At 37.2% G+C, this 19,255-nt stretch overlaps 2 protein-coding genes across 3 annotated transcripts; one reads left to right on the top strand and one right to left on the bottom strand.

The window, feature by feature from the left end:
* Positions 1–1,411: 1,411 nt before the first annotated feature.
* Positions 1,412–16,016, top strand: LOC109011668 (threonine--tRNA ligase, mitochondrial 1-like). Its single transcript, XM_018992954.2, has 20 exons — positions 1,412–1,814; positions 1,925–2,162; positions 2,282–2,341; positions 2,609–2,698; positions 3,470–3,544; positions 3,663–3,791; positions 5,384–5,473; positions 8,165–8,253; positions 8,330–8,426; positions 8,509–8,595; positions 9,342–9,426; positions 11,174–11,268; positions 11,605–11,637; positions 11,723–11,809; positions 12,743–12,835; positions 13,227–13,319; positions 13,405–13,626; positions 14,298–14,369; positions 14,638–14,709; positions 15,699–16,016. Exons 1-20 carry the CDS (start codon positions 1,552–1,554, stop codon positions 15,792–15,794), a joined length of 2,166 nt encoding a protein of 721 aa, XP_018848499.1. The 5' UTR covers positions 1,412–1,551; the 3' UTR covers positions 15,795–16,016.
* A 517-nt stretch (positions 16,017–16,533) lies between these two features.
* Positions 16,534–18,904, bottom strand: LOC109011669 (protein RICE SALT SENSITIVE 3-like). Of its 2 annotated transcripts, XM_018992955.2 has the most exons (7): positions 18,617–18,903; positions 18,423–18,473; positions 18,150–18,326; positions 17,926–18,031; positions 17,695–17,736; positions 17,560–17,616; positions 16,534–17,439 (listed from the first exon to the last, which is right to left on the bottom strand). In XM_018992955.2, exons 1-7 carry the CDS (start codon positions 18,754–18,756, stop codon positions 16,945–16,947), a joined length of 1,068 nt encoding a protein of 355 aa, XP_018848500.2. In that variant the 5' UTR covers positions 18,757–18,903; the 3' UTR covers positions 16,534–16,944. The 2 variants fall into 2 exon arrangements, with proteins under 2 accessions (XP_018848500.2, XP_018848501.2); XM_018992956.2 differs by lacking the exons at positions 17,560–17,616; positions 17,695–17,736 and having other exon boundaries at positions 18,617–18,904.
* Positions 18,905–19,255: the final 351 nt, after the last annotated feature.

Raw genomic sequence — 19,255 nt, forward strand, 5'->3', positions numbered from 1 at the left:
AAATCCCTCAAACCACCCTTGGAAACAGGCGGATGGAGGTGGTTTTGAGGTGGCAAAAAGTTCAGTTCAATTTTGGATGGTTTTGGGCAGCAAAATTGAGTCAAAATCCTTTTTGATGGTCATAGAACCTCTTGGGGAGGGCCTCTTGGGGATTGAGTGGTGAAGGAGATGGCGTGGGGTGGTGGTGCAAACTACGACAAATGGTTGGTTCAAAATCAATCCAATTGATTCTAACATAAACTAGACCAAGGTGCACTTGATTTGGTTAATTGAATTGGTTGATACAATCAATTTCGTCCAAAGCTCAAACTGGGTTTAGAAGGGTCTCATGAGGTGTTTAAGGCCATATTACCTGTGAGGGCAAACCACAAAAATGTTGGGTCCAATGGCAAAACAGTCCAAGCATTACAAAGGGTAATGCACAAAACTGATTGATGCAAGGTTTGAGCTTGATATGTCATTTTTCTTAATGACATGTGGGAAGGTTTATCTAGGGTATTAGTGAGGTCTAATTATGAGGTAATGACGTATTAATTCAAGAAAATTTGAATTAAAAGGTTTAAAAAAAGATTAAACACAATTAAGCTTCAAAGTATGGCTTAAAGTTCGCTAACCTCAAGTATGATGGTTAATGGTCTTAGCCAATTTTCAAAACTTAATTTGGGTACTTAGGGTATGATTTGGGCTTAAGGAAACCAATAGTATAGTGTATTAGGTTTTTGGTCTTAAATGGTAAAATGAGTCCAAACTTAGCTTTGGGCCTTGGGGGTTTTAAAAATGGCCAAGTGTGTGGGTTCATGGCTTATGGGCTCTTGGACTTGAATGAGAGGGGCCTCATTTCTAAATTTTTAGGGTTGAAAAAAAATCTCAAGATCCACTAAAGTGGGTTTGAAAAATTTTGACTTGGCCTAATTGGACCATGGGTCTATTCTACTCGAAGTTTGGCCCAAAGACCTTATGCCTTCCTTATACTTGGGCCAAAACTAGTCTTGATTTTCTAAGGGCTTGGTTCAAGTCTTCTTAGGCTAGGCCCATGAATGCTCTAAGGTTCTAAAAGCCTCACCAAAATTACTAGTGAGTTTGCTTATTTAATCCTTAACTTAATGATACCTAGTGCCCAGGTTAACCTCACTATCAACCTTAATGTAAATAATAATTTAAAAATTAAAAACCTAATATAAAGTGCTTAAGGGTTAATCTAATGGTTAATTAAGCGAGATATTACGATAACCGTACGAGATGAGTTGGGAATCTCTCAATCCAAATCCGCTCTTAATCTCATTTGCAAGAAAAAAAGAGATTTGATACCAAAGTCACTCTATTTGACGAACAAAAGCCATAAAAACAATTGATCCAAATGAAATGGATGAAATAAGATCATTTGCCAAAGGCCTTGGTCCAAAGTCAAACTCCACAGGCAAATAGCGTTTACATTGCTTGGTGCCAACGCCACGCAAACAGACAGATCCCCTCCCCCAATGGGAATCTCGCCGCCTAAAACCCTCTCTATAACAATAAACACGAAAGCTAAAAACCCAACTCACTAGACGTATGCTATGCACTAGGCTCAGGGCTGCCCTCTCCTTCCAATTCCGCCGCTTCTCCTCCTCCTCCACTCCTTCGCCTTTTCCTTACATACACTCTCTCTCCCGCCATTTCTCTTCGACGCCACCACCGATCGCTTCCATGGCATCCAATCACCCCAAAGACGAAGCGTACCTCGGTAAGGTCATCCCCAAACGCATACAGCTCTTCCAGTCCATCCAATCCCGGCAACACACTCAGCGCGAGTCCCTCCCCGCCGATCCCATCAAGTAGGAAACAATAAATTCCCAGCCCTCTCTCCGCCACTAACATATGCATTCATTGATTTATTTTTTTTCCTCCTTTTTTTTTTATTTTTTTTTATTACTTTTTCGTTTAGGATTACGTTGCCGGATGGGACTGTGAAGGAGGGAAAGAAGTGGGTGACTTCGCCGATGGATGTGGCGAAAGAGATTTCAAAGAGTCTGGCTGCGAACGCGTTGATTTCGCAGGTGAATGGGGTTCTCTGGGACATGACGAGGCCCTTGGAGGACGACTGTGAGCTCAAGTTGTTCACTTTCGATAGCGACGAAGGCCGCGACACATTCTGGCATTCCAGCGCGCACATTCTCGGCGAGGTACCGGCATTTCCATATTTTCTGGCGCATTTGAACTAATTCTATATTCTTGGGGAGACAAAGAAAAGTTCTAATCTTTGGCTCGATGGATCGTTAAACTTTTTGTTATGGTGGTGCAGGCGGTCGAGCAGGAGTACGGTTGCAAGCTGTGCATTGGACCCTGTACCACAAGAGGAGAGGTAACTTGCCAGTACTGTTGTAAAATTAGCATGGTTTCTTGGCAATTTGGTCGTTGGTAACTGCTAGCATAATTCTACCACAAGCTCGTTTATTGCTCAAATTTGGTTCTATTATCATATAGTTTTTGTTATTTTGCCATATCGAACATCTAGTATTGAAAACGATTGTATGGGTTTGACCTTCTTGTTCGGTGGTGTAACTATGTTAAAAGTATGAAGTGCAAATTATTTCTATTTCCTCATGTAATGGTGTGAATGATATTACAGGGTTTCTATTATGATGCATTTTATGGTGATTTGGGCTTGAATGATGATCACTTCAAGCAAATTGAATCAGGGGCAATGAAGGCTGTTGCGGTATTGCGCTCTCTCTCTCTCTCCCCCCCCTCTCTCTCGTTGACGATATTTGTGTTGTTTATTGTTCTTTTGGTTCCGTTGTCAAGCTTAACAGAAACTGTTGTTCCTGCTCTTGTTAGACAAAAATACTTTTGCTTATTTGATTACCAGTATAAATGAAGAAAGTTAGTAAAGGTAAAGGCTATAAAATGATCACATGGTGGAGAGAAGTCAAAGAATTTTCTATGGGTAGCCATAAATCCCCAACTTTGAGTGTTGGATGAAGATGAAGTGTGGTCATAGGCATATGCATAGCCGGGATGTTTGGTCCTAGTGATGAGATGATCTTAATATGGGTTCATTTGCACTTCATACTTTTAACATTGTTCGGTGGGTTTGACCTAATTTATACTGGTAATAGAGGTTGACCTAATTTAGTTTGGTGGTGTAACTATATTAGCACGCCTAGGTGTCGCTCTTGTATATGTCTTGTATACTTGGGCTTTTGCCTACTCTTTTGATCAAGAAAAAATATGGGTTCATTAATTGATTTTTATATGGTTTTATTATATATCACAAAAAAAAACTACATTAGAAATGCTGAAAAACTTTTAAAACTATAGTCTGACCGTGTTTTGTTCACTTCGCTTTTGGTGGGTTGCCTCTTGGGTCATACTTTTCCATCTCTGATGAGTAGTAGACCTTTTAAAAAAGGCTGGGACCTCTCTCTCTCTCAGTAAGAGAGATGCTCATTGTTGTCAGTAAAGCATATTTTTTATTTTTAACTTTCAGGATAAACAGCCTTTTGAGCGCATTGAAGTATCAAAGGATGAGGCACTTCAGATGTTTTCTGAAAATCATTTCAAGGCATGTAAATCTTTCTTATTTTGACTAAAAAACTTGTATAATTCTTCAATAATTTCCTATTTTCATTTCATAGTTCTACATTTCTGACATACATTGTTTTTCCAAATATTGTAATCAGATCGAAATCATAAATGATTTGCCTGCAGACAAAACAATCACAGTGTACAGATGTGGCCCCCTGGTTGATTTGTGTCGTGGACCGCATATACCAAACACATCCTTTGTCAAAGCAATTGCTTGCTTGAAGGTGACATGTTTCATGATTTGTTAGTGCTTTGCACTTACCAAACTAAGAGAATAATTTGTTAGTGTTTTGTTTAGTGATATGTGCTTGCATTATTTTTCAAATATATTTTTTTTGAGTAAGAAATTTTATTGATCGAATGAAACAAGACACTGCCCATGTACACATGAAGTATACAAAAGAGACACCTAATTACATTCTAGAAAACTGAAAAGAGAGCTAGAACTCATGAACATTCCCTCCCTTTAATATAATAGCAGCAAACCATTGAACTAAAGAAAATACAAAAAAGTTCCATAATTCCCCCACAGTTTTCTCCTTATTGTTGAAACACCTCTCATTGCGTTCCATCCATATCACCACAATAAACACAAAGGAACCATTCTCCTCGTTGCAGCCAATTGGGGGCTGTGATGTTGTCTATTCCAGCATGCTAGAAGATCCCCCACACTCTTAGGCATGACCCAAGACAAACCAGCTCTACAAAAGATACCCACCCTAATATCCTTGCCACTCCACAATGCAAGAAAAGATGCTCCGTTGTTTGTTCACATGTAACACCACTCTGTCACGATCATCCCATGTTTCCTTAAATTATCAGCTGTCAAAGTCTTTCCTAAGGCTGCAGTCCATGTAAAAAATGCGACTTTGGAGGGCACGGGAGCTCTCCAAATACCCTTCCATGGGAACAAAGTGGGCTGATGTGCTGCCTGCACTTTGTAGAAAGATTTGACAGAAAAATTATTGCTCCCCGAATGTTTCCACTTCATTCTATCTCTCCCATTTCCATCTTCTTAGAATAAAGCAAGCTGTAAAAATCTGCTATTTCCTCAACTTCCCAGTCCTGTACATTTCTGGAAAAGATCATATTCCAATTCACCTTACCATTGGCTCAGCACATCACATCTGAAACAGCAACCTGCTTATTTTCAGCCAATCTGAAAACACCTGGGAAAACAGAAAACAGTGCTCTCTCACCACACTATACATCAAACCAAAAGCTGATTCTTGTGCCCTCTCCCACCTTGAAATTAATGTGTTTTGCAAACACCTTCCACCCTTTTCTAATAAATCTCCAAAGGCTCACACCATAAGTCCCCCTACACTCTTTAGAACACCAACCCCCCCAATCACTGCCATACTTCCCATCAACAACCAATCTCCACAATGAATCCCCTTCCAATTGGAATCTCCACAACCACTTTCCTCGTAAAGCTTTGTTGAAAATGATCAAGTTACGCACCCCCAAGCCACCCACCTCCTTCGGACAGCACACTTTTTGCCAACTCACTAAATGGAGTTTATGTACCTTCCCCATGCCACCCCACAAGAAGGCCCTAAACAGTTTTTCCAACCGATTGGCCACTCCCACCGGTAAAGGGAATAGGGAGAGAAAGTATGTAGGAAGATTAGAGAGAGTGCTTTTGATGAAAGTAAGTCTCCCCCCCTTTTGATAAGTAGAGCTGCTTCCAACCTGCCAATCTTTTTTCTACCTTCTCAACAACACACTCCCAAATATTTTTTGCTTTGAAAGAGGCTCCCAAAGGAAGTCCAAGGTATTTCAAACATACTTAGCATATATTTTTTAATTACAGGCTTCATCAGCTTACTGGAGGGGGAACAAAGATCGTGAGAGTTTACAAAGAGTTTATGGAATATCTTATCCTGATAAAAAACGGCTTCAGGTGCATTTATATTTTCAGCCTCTTTAAATGCTCTCTGCTTTTCTCCCATTTGCCTGCAACTCATGTATATGCTTTGGCTTGACTGCTGAGTATGTTTTATCTTTTCCTTTTGTTCAATTGGGAATTTTATGATCTTTGGTTAGTAAAAAAATTTAAGACATTCCTGTTATCAACTTGAAGGTATTATTATAAATGATATTGGTAGTTTTGTTGTCTAACATTTTGTATATATCCATATGGTCAATCTAATGTGAATGTTTCTATTCATGGGGGCGGTTGATGATAAACATAGGCCCACTGACCTTGCAAGATAGGATTATGTGTAATGATATTGCCTTCAAAATTTGTGGCCCCTGTAGTGTATTCGGATAAGCATATGTACTAGTACATCCACTAGTGGATTGAAAGTACCTTATGGACGCCACTTTGTTAGCTAATTAAATCATTCACATTGGACACATGTTTGAAACTTTATTTAATCAATTAATATGATTAGGTACGAATGTCTATGTTCCACCATGTTGGATATAAAAAAAAATGAGTACTTCATTGTTGAATCCAACAAGGATTTGGATCCACTGAAAGAACTCCTTTGAGCTGAAATACTGAATCTTTTGTGCTGAACCTAATTACTTTTCCAATTTTTCTCCAATATTGATTTTGGTGGCTCAAAATATTTCAAGTGAGAATGTTACTTGAAAAAATAAAAAATTACTAAAATGTTTTCTCCTAATAACTTTTCCCTCCCCAGAAAAAAGTAATCACTTTCATTAAAAGAAAAAGATGCATTTTTTAAAGCCAGAGTAATGGTTATCTCTAGAAAATTCAAATGAAATGAGTGGTTAGCTTGGTTGTTAGTAGTTCATGGGATGCATTATTGATCTCTATGGACTGTACTTATCAAAAAAAATTATTGATCTCTATGGACTGAGACCTGAAGAAACTAAACAAAATCCAATTGCATTGGCTGTGTTGGTAAACGTGTGCTTTAGTGCAAGACGCCAGTGTTGATGCACTTTGCTTACCAAAAGAAAAGCGAATTTTCAAAAGTGCAGTTTATGTAATTTTGTTATAAACAAGTACCCTAAGTATTTAGTTGATATTGAAAATCATTTATGTAACGTGGTACCATATGATGTCAAATGTGATGCATATGCTTTGAACCTGATGTAATAGGCCACATTGATTTCAGTATTGGCAAAAAGCAGAAAGCGCAAAGCCTGAAGGCTGAAGGCTGAATCTCTTTCCTTACCAAAAGTGAAGTGCATTTACCAAAGTGTGCTTTTGACTCTTTATGTGTGAGCTTAAAGCTTAGAAAAACGAGCTATTGTAATTTTAAAAAAATTATAAAAAGCCATTCATGACCCAGAAAATGATGTAAATAAATATTCGCAGGTATTTAGTAGATATTGAAGGTCATTTATGTATCATGGTGACACGTGTGACATGTATGCTTCAATGCCTACAATTCTTGAGTTTATTTATTTTTTCACGACCTTTTTCTACTTTAATTTGATTATGCTATCGAATATTATAGATGTGTATATTTTGTTAAGTACGAGAGAGTTACTATAAAAAAATTCATGTGATTAGTCAATCATTTGATTTTCATGTTGCATAATACTCTAAGAAATCAAATGAATAGGCTCAATATACTACCATCTTGCCTTTTTAAACTTTTCTTGATTGCATTTTATGGATTTTTTGTTATTATATGACAATTCAGAAATCCGCACTTTATTTCAATAAGACGTGCGCTTGCACTTTGCGCTAGCTCTAAATGATGTTTGCGCTTAAGTGGACGTAGCGCCTTCACCAACACTAGTTGGCTTTCTAGATGGATTGATTATTTTAGCATAGAAGTTAGCACCTACAATTCTTGAGCTGTTTTAGTCATGGTCTGGTTGGTATAGATGTGTATATTTAGTAAAGCACAATAAAATTGTATAAAATGCTATATTTAAATTTTATATAATTAGTTGCTTTTAATTAGTTGATTATTGAGTTTCATTTTGCATAAAACTCTAATATGTTGAGTTAGGAAAATTCTACATACCACACTCCCATCTCACATCCATCCCATTATGATGAGTAGACATTGTCCACCTTTGAAATTTTCTTTTAAAAAAAATAAAAAATGATCCAAGGATGATATAAGTGCCACATTTTATATAGTGGGATGAGGGTGTGGTGTGTAGCATTACTCATTGAGTTACTATCTCAATATATCACCATCTTGCTTTTTAAACCTTATTTTATTTTATGGAATTTTGTTTTTATTATACATCATTTTTATAAATGTGCACTTTACTTCCATCAGGCACATGCTTGCACTTTGTGCTTAGTGCCTAGGCTCTAGTGGGTTTGTGCTTAAGTGCGTCAAGCACTTTAACCAACATTGGGCATCGGGCATTACACCTTGCTTGGTGTGGCATTCTGTAAAGGAGCTGTGATGCATAAATCATTATATGTTTCTGTGGGATCATGGAGAATAACCCCAAAAGCCTTAGTCAGGGAATTAATATATGGAGGACAAGTTACCGAGAAAATATATATATATATATATATATATATATATGGAGGACAAGATTGCTGTATCTTGTTGGGAGAAGTGGCATTGGTGCAATATGGATATGACTATTGTTCTGAATGATGTAACTCTTGACTTCTCAACATTAATCTTTTTTGCAGGAATATATCAAGCAGCTGGAAGAAGCAAAGAAATATGACCATAGATTAGTGGGTACAAAACAAGAGCTTTTCTTTTGTCATCCACTCAGGTAGGGTTTGGCTTAATATGCTTTATTTTGCTTTTTATGATCATGACCGCTCATGACAATTTTTTGTAAATGTCAGCCCAGGAAGTTGGTTCTTCCTTCCTCATGGGGCTCGGATATACAACAAATTAATGGATTTTATTCGCAGTCAATATAGGGAGAGAGGATACCAAGAGGTTGATTGTCAATGATTAAAGTGTTGTGTTGTCATGATATTTAAGAACTGTAAATGTACCTTAACTCACTTGACTTTGCCAGGTTCTGTCACCAAATATGTACAATATGCAACTTTGGGAAACATCTGGTCATGCTGCAAATTACAAGGAGAATATGTTTGTATTTGAGGTGTGGTTTGTATATATGCTGTACAGCTATGAGTTTTTATTGTAAAAAACCCTTCATATCTCTGCTCATTATAGAGAAAACTTGGAACACCAAGAATAGGGGAGCAAAAAATTTTTTTTGATCAGTAAAAGAAAGATATTATATATATGAATGAAATAGACATAGTCCTTGTACACAGGAAGTATACATAAGAACTCCTAGCTACATTCTAAAGACGGTAAAATAAAGACAAGAATTTCTGAACATTATCCCCATGTAATACAATAGTGGAAAACCAACACATTAGAGTATGGAGAAATAGGGGAGCAAAAAATAATGGGTAAAAAAGTAAAATTTTGATTATTAAAGGCTTCTGTAATATATTCATTCTTGTGTGTGGGGTCGTTTTTCAAGGGGGGATTGGTAAATAGCAATTCTGGTTAAAAACATGTATGTCTGCCACCTGGGGTTGTACTAACCAGGCAATGTTTTTGAAGTATTTGCAATAGCATATAGATATATTCTTTTTGTGAAGTGTTATTTTGGAATGTAGTTGTATGTGATGGCATTGGAAGAAACTAACTTGTTCACAAAGTGATGATGAAAATATAAATCTATGTTGTTGTTGGAGTTGTGTTTTGTGAGACACATGAATTATGTCCACAATTTTTTTTTATGTTTAGCACATGCTCACATGTTGCTTGGTAGATGAAAGATATTATAATATCCACTTTCTTTGATATGATGAAATCCTGTATCTCTCGCAGGTAGAAAAACAAGAGTTTGGACTGAAACCAATGAATTGCCCTGGGCACTGTTTAATGTTTCAACATAGAGTTCGCTCATATAGAGGTAAGTTCTTCTCTAGTATACAGCACATATTTTATTGTAAATTTTGGTCAAACACCTCCTGTGTGATGGGGTACTTAGGTTCATGACCCTGTATGGTTTTTTAAAGAAATAATTCTTGCGGTATGAGTTACTTAAAAGAGAATCTCTTGTTAATTTTTCTGTTCATCAACCTCAACAGAAAAAACATGTTATCTTTAGTTGTCATTTTTTTTTAAAAAGATCAAATAAAATTATTTTTTTAAAAATAATAAATCAAAATAATTTGTAGAAAATATTTGAATTTAAAAATATAAGAAAAAATACCATGGGCTGTCTGTCTAGTTGTTTTTAATATTTTAAAAAAAAATTTAAAATCTGTTCTTAGATTATGAACTACTTAAATTTCAAAAGATATTTTATTTTTTTTTAAAATATTTAAAGATGACACGTGGTTATCTGTGAAGTTGATATGTATTTTCTATTAATGTTGGTAGATGAAAAAATGAATTGAGGATTCTTTTTCTAAAAAACTCATGTCATACCACAAGGCACAAGGTGTTATTTTTCATTTTGATTTGTAGAATGATCAAGTATGACTACATCACTAATTGAATATCACTGATTGCTCTATAAATGACACGGAATTAGTTATATGATGTATTTTTTTGAATGCATGATGATTTTGTTATGGAGGACTCATTTTAGGCATAGGTTGCCTTAAATTGAAGCTACTAAAACTATGAATCTATGATCATTTTGTTTTGGTATAGACTTGAAGTTGCTTGCATATGGTTAGAAGTATAAAGTTTGGTTGCTAACAAGATTTCTGTACCATAACTACTGAATTGTGAAATTACTTATTAAAAAGACTACCGAATCATGAAAGTGCCCTCAATAAAGATGATTTTAATTCTGGTTCATGCTTATTGTGTTACAGCTGGCCCTTTCTTCCCCCTCAATCTATGCCCCTTCTGTTCTTTTTAATTTGTTTAACTGCATATTACATATGACTTGTAGCTGTAAGGGTCCGCCATACGAGGCAGAAGTTATATGATCGAGACGACTAATGTTGTGTTACTATTTTCCTAATATACAACTCCACCTGTTGGTGCAAAAATAGACGGTCACAAGGCCCTAGTCAACACAATGAAGCAACAAATGATTGATAAGTTTGCCACTCTTCTTGCACATGCTACACCAGTCCATCCGCATAAGGTGCCCAAGGAAAGATTCTGACCATGGACAATATAAGGAGAAGACGTTTTATGGGGATGAATTGGTGTGGTGACACTATTGTCCATTTGTTGCTTCATTGTGAGGTGGCTAGAGCCTTGTGAATATAGACATATGGAGGATGGCTCTAGTGTGTATGGAATAAATACTATGCCTGCAATTTCAAACACTGCAGGAGAATGCTACATGAGCTAAAAACCTCTATGCTCAACTCTTTGTATAAATGGTTAAGCGTCCACAATGAAACTTGCTTTTCTTCATTTGTAGATTTTCTAAATTCTTGTTCGCTTTCCCCTCAACTAGGTGTTCTCCTATGTATACTCCCAATGTACTTGGGCAGCATGCTTTGCACTTTTTCTTTTATGAAATTGAGTGAGGTACTAATAAAAAAACGTTTTCAACCAAAAACCTCATGTATGATTTGATGAACATATCATCCTATTTTCTTCTATTCCTAACCCCATTATTAGTCAGTTACCTTTATGTCACTTCTTTGCACCTTCACTGTCCTGATTGTTTATGATTTGTTTTACAGAACTTCCACTTCGACTGGCTGACTTTGGGGTATTGCACCGCAATGAGGCCAGTGGCGCACTCACTGGATTAACTCGTGTCAGGAGATTTCAGCAGGTACCATTTTAGCTGTGGTTTTTAATGAACTGTTGTTATTTTTTAATTTTTTGTGATTAAATGCATCTGGCTGGTTGGATTTTTCTACCTTTCTTGTTCTATTTTTGTTAATTAGGTTCCCACACTAATCATAGAACTCTCTCTCTCTCTCTCTCTCTCTCTCTCTCTCACACACACACACACACACACACACACACACACACACTTTACTATGGGCTTGAAGTGCCTTGATCCAACACAGTTAATCATTCAGGTGAACATTTTTATATTTTTAATCGTTTCTGAGGTGACTGGGAAAAGTTAACTTTGCCTAAATTAGTTCAAATCTTCGTACAGGATGATGCTCATATCTTCTGCCGGGAGTCCCAGGTGAGTTGAATAATTGACTCATGATAGAACTGTTAATCTCTTTTTGCTTCCTATGCATGTTATTTTAATGTGCTTCATTTGACAGATAAAAGAAGAAGTACGAGGTGTCTTAGACTTCATCAAATATGTCTATGATGTTTTTGGGTTCACTTTTGACTTGAAGCTATCCACGGTATGCTATTTGCTCATTTGTGCTAAAATTTTGTTCCTGTTGATTGACAATGTTTCTAACCTGAGTTTAATGAGGAAAAGCAATGAAAAAGTTAGAAAGTAGGAGTTTCTTGTTAACGAGTCTTTTCTCAAACTAGTAGCAATGAAGTACTTTTTCACTTTTGACTTGAAGGTTGTGTTTGGGTAATGAGATATTCTCAGGTATTCTGGAGTTTCTTGTTAACGAGTCTTTTCTCAAAAACTATGTCCCTGGTGGGTACAATGTTGTTATTGATTCTGCTGAATAATATTAATTCTTTTTGTTAAAGACAACGATTTAAACCATAAACAATGATTTGTATAATCGAGATTACTTTTATGAACTTGTAAATCAACAAAAATTCTTTAAAACATAAGCCAGAGTATTCCTTCTTGTGTAATCGCAAATTTCTTCTCCCTATGGGGACAAATTCAATGGCTTCTTTAGGATATACATTGTTTGCTTGTGATGAATTTACAGGGAAACTTCAATAAAATTTCTGTTTACCTATCCAAAAGAATTAACTCGGGGAAATTAGATGTCAATTGTGTATCAAGGAAGGGTCCTTGCATTTCTGTGGTGCAGAACCGTTACTGTTGAACTTTTTTGTTGAATATCTCTTCTCTGTATGTCCTTTTGAATTTTTCTATGCCTGCAATTTCCCACTTTTGTTTTAGTTGGTCATTTCAAGACCTTGGTCTCGAAGTTGCATATGTACAGTTCATTGTGTGTAATATAGCTTTTCTTTGTTTCTAGTTCTTTATGATGCCATATCTTTTAGGTGTCATCTGTTTCTGTTGAATATACACTTTCTCCCAAAACACACCCTTTTCCTCTTGGTGTGCATGGGAGTATATAGTGGAATGAATTTTTATAACATGTGACCCAATATCTCTGTTGGTACCAAAATCGTAGAGGCCTGAGAAGTACTTAGGAGACTTGGCTACATGGGAGAGAGCAGAGGCTGCACTTGCAGAAGCATTGGATGAGTCTGGAAAGCCCTGGCAGGTAACATTGTCCCTCTTACACTTCAACTGCACCTAAGCTTGAGCCAGGCGTTAGCTTCTGCTCCTGTTGGGCTTTGAGCTTGGCCCAAACTGGATTTGAAACTTTGATCATGCTGAAGTCAGCCTAAGCAATAGAAAATGTAACTGAAAAATACTGATCCATTTTATGTTTTTAACATTCCTACCAGCATTTTAATGAAATCAATGATATGATACCCAAGCGTCAGAACTCCAATAATTATATAATGATTTCAGAGGGTCCTCTATCAATCAGATGGCTTGAACCCAACCGATTAGATGAAAAGGGACTAAATGCTTATAGTTCAATCAGTCTTTGTTTTTAGCAGTAGTCTATGTATTATCCCTGTTCTCTCAATGCTTATGTTATGCAGATAAATGAAGGAGATGGTGCATTTTATGGACCAAAGATAGATATCAGTGTATCTGATGCATTGAATAGGAAATTTCAATGTGCAACATTACAGGTTTATGGTGTGCATTTGTTTTGTCTTTCACTATGTTTTGGTAGTGCAGAATTAGCACTTAATAGGTCGATGTCTGTGGTTGCAGCTGGATTTCCAGCTTCCCGCTCGTTTTGAATTGTATTACTCAGCAGAGGATGAAGCCAAGAGGGAGACCCCTGTTATGATACACAGAGCTGTTCTAGGATCTGTTGAGCGTATGTTTGCCATACTCTTGGAGCACTACAAAGGAAAATGGCCCTTCTGGCTTAGTCCACGCCAAGCTATTGTTTGCCCAGTGTCTGAGAAATCTCAGCCATACGCGCTAAAGGTCATTACTGTTATTAATTTTTGTGTTTTGTGTAAATATATGGCTGGAAACGAGCCCAAATTATGCTTAGTAGTTGGTAGCTCATGCTATAATGTGATACCCCATATTGAACGAGTATAGGTGGTGAATCACTGAATGAGATCCCACACTGCTTGGGAGGGACAAGGTTCTTGCTCTTTATAATGATTCTAGTGGGCTCCAATTGTACCATTGACCAGTCCTTTTGGTGTATGACTAATATGTGGCTTGGGCCTCCCTTGGGGCGTTACAAATAATCTTAGGCTGATCATTTAGATCTTAATAAGTGGATCACGTGTCAAATTTGAGGTGCTCAAACTTTTAGGTAAAAGTTATGGTCAAGTCAAGCAGTATGTTCGCGTATATGGGCTCACAACACAAACAAGCAGTAGGTTGCTGGAGTCTTTTTTTTTATTTTTTGCTGGAGATCTTGAGCGATTAAGCCTTTGTAATGAATTTTGTCTATTAGCAGTTGTTATAGTTGCCGAATAATTTAATTCTTATAAGCATATTCAGGTGCATCTGCATATCACAGTGAAATAGCTGTCAGAAGTACTGGATACTTCATTTGATAGGGTTGTTAAGTTATGATTACCATTTTGAGTTGTGAATTATTTGAGGCTCTGTTCTGTTTTGCCAATGCTTTGTTATAGGTGCAAGATCAGATATTTAGAGGCGGTTATCATGTCGATGTTGATACTACCGATAGAAAGATCCAGAAAAAGGTGCATTCCTAATACCTGCCTCACATGTTTTGTTGATCTTTTACATACCCAAGAACTGTTTTTAATTAATTAGAAAGAATACATGAAATGCCACAAGCAAAATCAATATTCTGGTCCTCAGGGGTTTATGTAAAAGATTTGTCCATTTTTCACTCTTTCCCTTTCGGAACTCCTCTATTGTGGTTTGAGCGCCCCCCGGGGAAAAAACGATTGCTAATGACATTGTAGGAGAATCTGTTCAATTACTGATATTTTTAGCTTCCTGCAGATAAGAGAAGCACAATTGGCACAGTACAACTTTATATTGGTTGTTGGGGAGGAGGAAGCCAACACTGGACAGGTTCTACCTATCTACTACTTGTGTAAAATTCCTATTTGTTGCAGTGTTCTTTATAGATAGTTAGTTCACTTACCATATAGATGCATGCATTTGCATTGCCGGAAACCAGCTCTCTTGTTTGAATTTTGGTGTACTCTTTTTGGTCTATGGGTTCTTAGACGAACCTGTTATGTGTGAATGTGAAGTGTCCACGTTCTCTGAGTATTTGGCATGTGTGAATCTTGTTTTTAGGCAAATCTGGATAAATTAAAATAAATTGATATGTTAAAGAATTTTTTTACCTAAATTTGCATTTAAATGAAAAAATAGGCATTTAAGAATTAATATAGGCTACTTTTAGGCTGACATGAATTTTTTGGATGAACTTAAATGAAAAAAAGATCTTGAAGCATGTAAGAATCCAATATTAATTCCGTGAGTAATAGAAAGAAGAAAAGCAGAAGAAAGTTGCTCGGATTCTATATTGTAAGCACCTTTGTATGTTTGGGAACTGGAGTAGTAACCTTGGCTTTGTAATAAAATTTATTACTGGAAAAAGAGTTTAGAAATGCAAATCACTGGACTAGACGCCTGCAAATTGGTTCAATTATTCATGTGCGCATTTTTATGGAAGTATAATACAATTCAACTGTATTTTGATTACCATCAAAACATAAGCATTAAATAGTTGTGAAAGAAATTAACTCAATTCCCTATTAAAAGAAGAAGATATGTAAAACTAAAGGCCGGTATGAGGGTTCTCTGTTTTTATAGAATTGTTTCTTTTTCTCTGCCATTGCATAAGCTATATTGTGGCAAGATTTAGCCCACAATGAACAATACTGACATGGGTTACATTATTCTCTCTCTCTCTCTCTCTCTCTCTCTCTCTATATATATATATATACACACACACACACACACACACACACACACAGAATGTATGTATGTATGTATTATGTGTAAGCAATATTTTTAGATAAATAATCCTTGATTTCTTATGGTTCCAGGTGAGTGTACGAGTTAGAGACAAGGCAGATCATTCGGTAATGAGCATTGAGAGCCTTCTGAAGCACTTTGAGGGAGAAATTGCAGCATTCCATTAGATTTTTGTTTTCATTAAGTTGTTAACTGGTGCATCTCATTTCATTCATATGATCAGAATGTTAGCACGCACGCTCTTGTACTTTGATTTACTTTAGCGTCAATTTTACTTTCGTGCTTTATTCTCCCAATGAAAGGTCTACATTTTTTTTTCCTCTATACAAAGTGAGAACCTTCGTGGGACTATAGAAAAAGGATGTGCACTTTCTACTGTTATGCTTGTAGTTTTTGCATGTGGCTGTATGCTATTTTGTTTCTCGTGCCAACGAGTATTACTAGCTCAGCTATGGGGTTAGGAGAAATCCGTTACAAGTGGAACGGAAAAACTCGTTGGATAATGAACGCTTAAGCCATCTCTGGTGATATCGGTTTTCCAGATTTGATTTATTTTTCCCTTTGCAAGGCTGGCGAGAGAGTAACGACTCTAAACGAAGGACAGAACGTTAACGGCGTACGAGAAATGATCGTTTGGGACTCCTAACGTGGAAAGTGTTTTTAATGTTCATATAAACAGTAAAAAAAAAAAATACTATTCACGTGAGGGATCCATGTACACAGATCCCGGGACCCTAGCACTGCCTTTGATGAATTACCTACCTTGTTGCCTCCTCATCAAGTGAATGAAAAAAATAGCAATTTTCTGACTGTTTTAACTCTTGTAGTAATTACAGCAAAAGCATTTCCCAATGTGTTTGGTGATTACAGCTACTAGAATTGCATCCTTGCTCGGCAAGAGTAAAATTTGGCTTAAATGCTTTTATTTAAGCCTTTAGTTATACACAGTAGTACTTAAGTAGCTCTATCTCCCCTCCATCCCCCTCTGTCTCTCTTCTCTGTGCACATACACACAAAACATGCAAACACAGACACACAAATGCATGCACGCGCGTGCGAACAGATAGAAATCTGTAATGCTCATTCACAAGAACTGGAAGACTCTTCGAACTACATATCATACTAGCTAGAAAGGACTTAAGTGTTGTGCATTCACAATAACGAGCTGGAAAGCTGAAGGCTAAAGCCTAGCCTAGCCTAGTCGAGACACCCAACAACAATACTGAAACCAAAAAGATAGCTTGCTGAAAAGCGTTAGAAATTAATCAAGCCCCTGATTCCTAAATAATCTAAGAAAATCATCAAGTGGTACCAGTCTTAAAATCCAATATTATTGTTGTTGGGTCCGCTGCTTGTTACATTCTGATCTTGGTTCTGATGGAAATTCTGTTGTCGACGATAGGCCGCCGCTATGGAACTGCTGCTCTCACCCACTTCTAGTTCGGGCCTATATACTTCCTCATCAATCTCCTCCTTGGCCACTTTTTCCATTCCAATAAATCCCAATGGCCTCTGAGATGACATAAACTGTGACTGTGGCGCAGTGGGCGGCACAACTGAGGGAAGCTTTGAGAGAAGGGCTTCGAGGCTGCTCATGGAAGGCGTTATTTTCAAAGGCTGGTTGTATTGGTCATAGAATTCAGTTGGGGGTGCAAGAGTGCCTTGGAAGTGCCATGCTTCCGGGGTGCTGTATCCATCGAGTTTGAAGGGGAATGCCGAGGAAGATGGATGGGGTAAAAGCACGCCCGGAATGCTTTCAATGTAGCTGAATTTCTTTCTTAGTAGAACTACGTAGCTTAGGTCTTCAATCACCTTCAATATACCAAGAACGAAAAATGAAAAAAAAAAAAAAAAAGAAGGAAAAAGCTTGAAGGACATGGTACTTTAGTAACTTGAAAAAACTGAAAGCCAGTTAACACAGAGAGAGAGGACCTTGTGGATGGCTCCTAACTGAATAACACCTTCTCTAACTGCAATCAGCGCTATGGTCTGCAGGATAATTGAATCAAACCAAGAAAGTAGGTCTACCTAAAATTTTCGGAGACTTGTCGGTTTTTAATGTAATACCTTTATACCGGACTGGAACTGGGCTTCCCATGTCCTAGGGTGCTATAGAAATCGAAAATAAAACAAACATATTCAGTTGGAGAAGACATATTTTATGTTTAAGAACCATGAAACCATAAGTTAATTTAAGTAGACATTTTCTGGTTTGGTTTGGTTTTGTTTTTTTTTCCTTGCAAGCAAGTATAACATGAAATCACAAACTTGTGCCGTTCTAAGGGTAAGCATGCTTACCGAATCGGCTGAGTTGTGCCATGCTGACAAGAGATTGAGTTCTTGGTCATTTGGTTCTTTGTATATCCACTTATGACTGTGATCTGCAGCCACTTTTCCTATCAAACTGCTCCATGGAACCAAATTAACTTGCCTTCTTTTCTAAGAGATGTATACGGCTAATTGATTCCAATCACAAAAGACCACGAGAAAATAAATTAAGAAAATTTATAGTTGTCGCTTACCCTTCTCCATAGTTGTAGATCTCATGGGACATCTTGAAAAAGAGCTCCGGTTGCAGTCCTTGGTAGTGTCGAAACTCACAGTTGCCATAAACGGACGAGCCAGGACAATCGCCCGAATTTGTCTCAGCAGCTGATGAGGCAGGAAAATTGCAGAAACCATCTTCCCAGACCAATATCCTGACAGGTAATCAATTATGTACGATGATACCAAAGAATATGCACTACGAATGGCTAATTATACACCAGTTTTACTTGGAAACTCAAAGGAAATACCAGTTTCTTCTGTTCCCTCTTGACCTGTCGTATGCTCCTTGACCATCCCATCTGTTGTAAAAGCAATAGCATGACATTTAGAAAGACTGGAATAAGGAGTATCATTGTTCTGTAAATGTAATGGACTAATATGGGAGTATGAATGCATGCAAATATTTTGTTCTTTCTTGGTGAAATCTTTGTTTTTTGCTCACTTGGGTGGGGGGTAATTTCTGGGTAGGATCCTCCAGAAGACTGCATAAACCCACTGAGAATTTTCATGAATGCACAGACTTCGTAGGGTGTGTTGAAGGAGATGAGTGACAGCTAAGGAACCGAGATCATGTTCTTCCATCGATCGACTCCTCACACTAATACTCACTTTCCTCTCCTTTGCTCCTCTATCAATCTCTATATATCTTCAAGGAGAAGAGATAGAAACCTAAACATCCTACTCCTTTATATATACCTGCCAACTAGGAATTTTATTTCCTTCGCGTACCATCCAGTAAATTGCTCGACTTTTAACACCCCCCCCCCGCCCACCTCTCTCTCTCTCTCCCCCCTGTGTATGTACGTGTATACCGTACGCGTTTTGAAGTATCACCATTTTCTTTTCAACTCAATCACTAAGACACTAACTACTATTTAAGATTTGTTATCACAAATATAATTAAGGATGCTGTATATCAAGAATATCGCTCAAGTTTATTTTATCACGCTCCAGACTTTTATTTTTCTTTTCCGACTCCCAACAGTCCCATTTTCAACCTCCACTAATCAAGATCAGTCTTCAATGGTGTACTACTTCTCTTCCCTCCAACTCTCATCCCAATTCTGAATCATCAGAGATA

This window comes from Juglans regia, chromosome 13, assembly GCF_001411555.2.
Source record: "Juglans regia cultivar Chandler chromosome 13, Walnut 2.0, whole genome shotgun sequence".
Classification (NCBI taxonomy): domain Eukaryota; kingdom Viridiplantae; phylum Streptophyta; class Magnoliopsida; order Fagales; family Juglandaceae; genus Juglans; species Juglans regia.

Coding starts and splice junctions, on each gene's coding strand:
- LOC109011668 (XM_018992954.2), top strand. CDS start 1,552: ATGCTATGCACTAGGCTCAGGGCTGCCCTCTCCTTCCAATTCCGCCGC. Junction 3,545..3,662: donor TTTCTGAAAATCATTTCAAG/GCATGTAAATCT, acceptor TATTGTAATCAG/ATCGAAATCATAAATGATTT. Junction 11,638..11,722: donor TCTTCTGCCGGGAGTCCCAG/GTGAGTTGAATA, acceptor TTCATTTGACAG/ATAAAAGAAGAAGTACGAGG.
- LOC109011669 (XM_018992955.2), bottom strand. CDS start 18,756: ATGGAAGAACATGATCTCGGTTCCTTAGCTGTCACTCATCTCCTTCAA. Junction 18,474..18,616: donor AGAAATTACCCCCCACCCAA/GTGAGCAAAAAA, acceptor CTTTTACAACAG/ATGGGATGGTCAAGGAGCAT. Junction 17,617..17,694: donor AGTTCCAGTCCGGTATAAAG/GTATTACATTAA, acceptor ATTATCCTGCAG/ACCATAGCGCTGATTGCAGT.